The sequence below is a fragment of the Sapajus apella genome, unplaced genomic scaffold, assembly GCF_009761245.1.
Source record: "Sapajus apella isolate SASKATOON/1434 unplaced genomic scaffold, GSC_monkey_1.0 scaffold280, whole genome shotgun sequence".
Taxonomy (NCBI): domain Eukaryota; kingdom Metazoa; phylum Chordata; class Mammalia; order Primates; family Cebidae; genus Sapajus; species Sapajus apella.
Window position 1 is genome coordinate 93,576 of NW_022437220.1, and position 4,797 is coordinate 98,372.

Sequence of the window (4,797 nt, forward strand, 5' to 3'; positions counted from 1 at the left end):
GGTACTAGGTTTCTGTGTGTGTTGGGTGTAGGTACTGAGTTCGTCCACACAGTACTAGGTGTCTGTGTGTGTTGGTTGTAGGTACTTGGTTCATCCACATGGTACCTGGTTTCTGTGTGTGTTGGGTGTAGGTACTGTACTGAGTTCGTCCACACGGTACTAGATGTCTGCGTGTTTGGTGTAGATACTGGGTCTGTCCACACGGTACTCAGTTTCTGTGTGTGTTGGGTGTAGGTACTTGGTTCATTCACACGATACTAGATGTCTGTGCATGTTGGGTGTAGGTACTGGGTCCGTCCACACCCTGTGCGTGTTGGGTGTAGGTACTGGGTCCGTCCACACGGTGCTGGGTGTCTGTGCGTGTTGGGTGCGGGTACCGGGTCCGTCCGCGCGGTGCTGGGTGTCTGTGCGTGTTGGGTGCGGGTACCGGGTCCGTCCGCGCGGTGCTGGGTGTCTGTGCGTGTTGGGTGTGGGTACTGGGTCCGTCCGCGCGGTGCTGGGTGTCTGCGCGTGTTGGGTGTGGGTACTGGGTCTGTCCGCACGGTACTAGGTTTCTGCCCCACGGCGTGGTCCTGTGTTGTACTGGGGACCATCCTTCATTCCACCACGTCCTGCCCCTGGATCTGCGTGCAGCCCAGGCCTTTGCCGCGACGCAGCGGTGCAGCCACTGGTAGCGTTTTCAGCCTGGTTACCGGGCTGCACGACCGCGCCCCAGGGAGGGGCTCCCGTGGAGATTCAGTCGGAATCTGTCCTTCCCACCGGGCAGTGGAGTGTGGTGGTTTGTTTTTGAGACAGGGTCTTTCTGGGCTGCCAGGGTGGAGTGCGGTGGCGTGATCACGGCTCACTGCCGCCCTAACCGCCCAGGCTCAAGCGGTCCTGACTCCTGACCCGGCAGAGCGGCTGGAACCGCAGGCAGGCGCCACCGCACACGGCTGAGCTTTAAATTTTTGTGCAGATGAGTTTTCACTCTGTGGCCCAGGCTGGTCTCAAAGCTTCAGGATCAGGAGATCTTCACTTCCCTGTCACACCCCCTGACCTGTGCCCTGCCCCGTCCCCTCACCTGTGCCCTGCCGCATCCCCTCACCTGTGCCCTGCTCCGTCCTGACCTGTGCCCTGCTCCGTCCCCGACCTGTGCCCTGCCCCGTCCCCTCACCTGTGCCCTGCCCCGTCCCCTCACCTGTGCCCTACTCCGTCCCCAACCTGTGCCCTGCCCCATCCTGACCTGTGCCCTGCCCCGTCCCCTCACCTGTGCCGTGTGCATTTCCCCCTTGCGTGTGCCATTCCTGATGGGCATTTAGGGTCCTTCCTGCTCTTCAGGTGACTCAGCAGCTGGTGCCCCTCATTCCCACAAGCCCCTTCTCCAGTGCACGCTGCCCCGTGGACCTGCGGTTCTGGAGCGCTGCCTTCATCATGTTATTGGCGGTGCCCGTCCACGCTCACAGGGCCGCTTGTTGCGCCCACCAGCCCTGCCTGCAGTGCCCGTCCCTCACAGCCTTGCTAACATCTGTGTGCAGCTTTTTTTAGCTCTCCCCAAACAATCTGGGCATTTGGCTGCCAAGCGCCGGAGCCCTCGAGCTCTCAGTGCTGGCTGGAGGAACCCAGGCCATCGCATGCCCGCCGGTGCCAGTTGTGATCGGGTCCTGGCCATGTTCCTCTGGGAGGCCGGCCGCTCACCTATGACCGGGGGTGGCTGTGGTCCCTGTCGTGTGCCCACACCCAGGTTATTCTCACTTCCAGTCATGCCCTTCCCGATTCTCTGGCCAAGAACTCCAACCAGTGCGTCCACACCGCAGCTCCAGAGTCAGGGATCCCCCCACCCGTCTGCCCACGACGTGGCCCCCCTGCCCCCACCCGTCTGCCCACGATGTGGCCTCCCTCCCACCATACGTCTGCCCACGACGTGGCCCCCCTGCCCCCACCCGTCTGCCCACGATGTGGCCTCCCTCCCCCCATACGTCTGCCCACGACGTGGCCTCCCTCCTCCCACTCGTCTGCCTCACAGTGTGGCCTCCCTCCGCCCACCTGTCTGCCTCACAGTGTGGCTTCCCTCCCCCCACCCGTCTGCCCACCACGTGTCTTCCCTCCCCCCACCCGTCTGCCCACAACGTGGCCTCCCTCCCCCTCACTTGCCCGCCTCACGGATGTCACCTCTCTTCTCTGCCCTCTCCACAACTGCGTTTCTTCCCTCTCACCCTGTCTGACCCTGAGAAGCTCAGAGAATCAGTGGCCCCTCTTGGTAGCCTGGGAAGGCCTCTGCCCTCCTCACCCAGCAAGGGCTGGCGTGGCCTCACACACACGTGGACTCACAGCCAGACACGGGTCTGTCGTCAGAGGTGGCCTGGTTAGGACCAGGCAGAATGCCGCTGGGGTACACGCAGGTCCCAAGGGAGACACCCCAAGCACACCCGTGACGCCGTTCTGGCCTTTGAACCATGTAAATACTTTTTTTCTTTCTTTCTTTTTTTATTCTTTTTGAAACTGAGCCTCGCTCTGTCGCCCAGGCTGGAGTGCAGTGGCGCGATCTCAGCTCCCTGCAACCTCTGCCTCCCGGGTTCAAGCGACTCTCCTGTGATTCTCCTGCCTCAGCCTCCCGAGCAGCCGGAATTAGAGGAGCCCACCACCACCCCCGGCCATTGTTGTGTTTTTAGTAGAGATGGGCTTCAGTATGTCCACCAGGCTGGTCTCCAACTCCTGACCTCAAGTGATCCTCCCTCCTCAGCCTCTGAGTGCTGGGATTACAGGTGTGAGTCACCTCACCCGGCCTCTTGTAAATACTTTACACGTTCAAAATACAGTTAAAAAAAGGAAGGAAGGAAAACCCTAAAATAGAACCGAGACAGAAGAAGTGACCCAGCCGTGTGTCACGTTGATGCGGTAATTACAGGGGCCAGAGTTACTGTGATGATTTTTAAACGCGGAGATTGAACTTCAACACTGGGAAACTCTGGGGCGGGGAGGGCGGGGAGAGCCGGGCGGGTGGCGGCTGCCTCCCCACAGCCCCAGCCGCACGCTGCCCCACTCCAACCCCTGGTTGGGGCACTGATGGGGCCGTGCTGCTGCCGTGAGACGCTCCCTGTGGCACCCACAGAGGGTGGTTTACGTGGGGAGGCAGGAGCAGCACAGGTGTGGGGGGCTCCCGGTGGGACCCCGTCCTGTCTCCAGGGCCCTGCTCCCTGCGCGCCCCTCCCCTGGCTCCCAGCCGACCCTTCTGCCCTCCTGACTCTCCCCAGCTCCGCCGGGGGACGGCTATGTGCAGGCGGACGCCCGGGGCCCCCCGGAGCCCGAGGAGCACCTGTACGTCAACACCCAGGGTCTGGACGCCCCTGAGCCGGAGGACACGGCGCCCCTGCAGCCCAAGGACAGCCCCAAGAAGGATCTGTTTGATATGCGTATGTGGGCAGCGTGGGGGAGGCCCCCGCTGCGTGGCCCTGCTGTCTGATGGGGGAGGCACAGCACCCCCCCCCGGGATCCCTGGTTTGATGGGGGAGGCTCATCCTCCTCCCCTTGAGATTCTCCAAGTCAACAAGGGTGGTGGGGAAGCCCTGTCTGTTTCCTGTTGGAGGCCTTGTCTGATGGGGGCGGCCTGGACTCTGCTGTAAAAGGGGCCAATCTGGGGGGGGCCGTTTCCCTCCAGGGAACGCAGCTGGGCCGTGTGGTGGGTGAGGCCCAGCCCTCCTACAGGACCCCGTGTCCTGGGGCGTCCCTGCTGAACTCTCCAGTCTGACTGGGGGTGCTGCCAGCCCCCACCCTGTGAGAAGCTCCAGTCTCTCGGGGGTGACCCACCTGCCTCTGTCGGAACGCCCCTTCTGAAGGGAGGGGCTTCCTCATTCCTTGAAAGAACGGTCCACGTGGTGGGAGGCGGCGGCCCCCTCTGTGAGACCCTCCAGGCAACAGGGGAAGCCAGACCCATGCTCCATGCCCCGTGGACTCCTTAGTCTGAGAGGGGAGGCCTTATCTTTTCTCCGTGGGACCCGCCGCCTGCCGGGGCTCGGGTGGCTGCCTGCTCTGTGGGTCGTGCCCCCGACTCTGGGTCTCCCTGGTCTGATGAGGTCTTCATGTGACTCCCGGGTCTGAGGGTTCTTCCTACGGAAGTCCCAGCCTGACGGGGGAGGCGCAGCTTCCTGCTTGAAGGAACCCCTGGTCCAAGGAGGGAGGCTCAGTCCACACCCAGACGCAGTGGCTTGTCCGGGCGAGCCCATTCCCTCCTTCCCCATGGGATGACCCAGCCCGAGGGAGGCCCCAGTCTGAAGGCGGAGGCTCGTCCTGCCTCGCCAAAGGTGTCGTTCTCTCCGGATTTCCTGCAGCGTCCACGCTGCCCTCCTCCGGCATGGAGGGGTGTTGGCTCTGAGCTGCCGGGTGGGGTCCTCGCCCGAGCCCCGACACCTCCCCCACTAGCTGTAGGTTTCTTCCTTCCCTCCATCATCTGACAACGCAGCTTCTTAGCATCGCAGTAATGACACTAGCGAGCACCCAGTGGGCGCCTCCTCAGCACCAGGCGCTGCACGGCACCCTCAGACGGGAACGGAGGGGCTTGAGCTGTGAGTTCCCTCCGAGGCAGGCGACCCTCAGGGCGACCGGACTGACCGCCAGGCAGCCCCCGGTGAGGGAGGGTGGCGTCTTGTCCATCCTCCGTGGAGAGTCCTGGGGCTGCTTCTGATTTGCCACATGGGCATCTCGAGCCAACCGCTGGCCGGAGGGCGAGGTGAACATGCAGACTGGGCAGGCTAGGAGTCGGAGCTGGCTCAGTGCCAGGGTCCGGGCGGGAGGACTCCGGGGACCAGGAGCCAGAGGAATTCC

The 4,797-nt window shown here is 63.1% G+C and overlaps 1 protein-coding gene across 1 annotated transcript in view; it reads left to right on the forward strand.

The window, feature by feature from the left end:
- Positions 1–3,220: 3,220 nt before the first annotated feature.
- The window catches only part of SHC2 (SHC adaptor protein 2), a gene marked incomplete at its 5' end in the record, with an annotated part of 8,491 nt that continues 6,914 nt past the window's right edge, over positions 3,221–4,797 (forward strand). The window contains one exon of the mRNA XM_032272054.1: positions 3,221–3,389. Within this exon, the coding sequence (XP_032127945.1) occupies positions 3,221–3,389 (169 nt within the window). The remainder of the gene's footprint in view (positions 3,390–4,797) is intronic.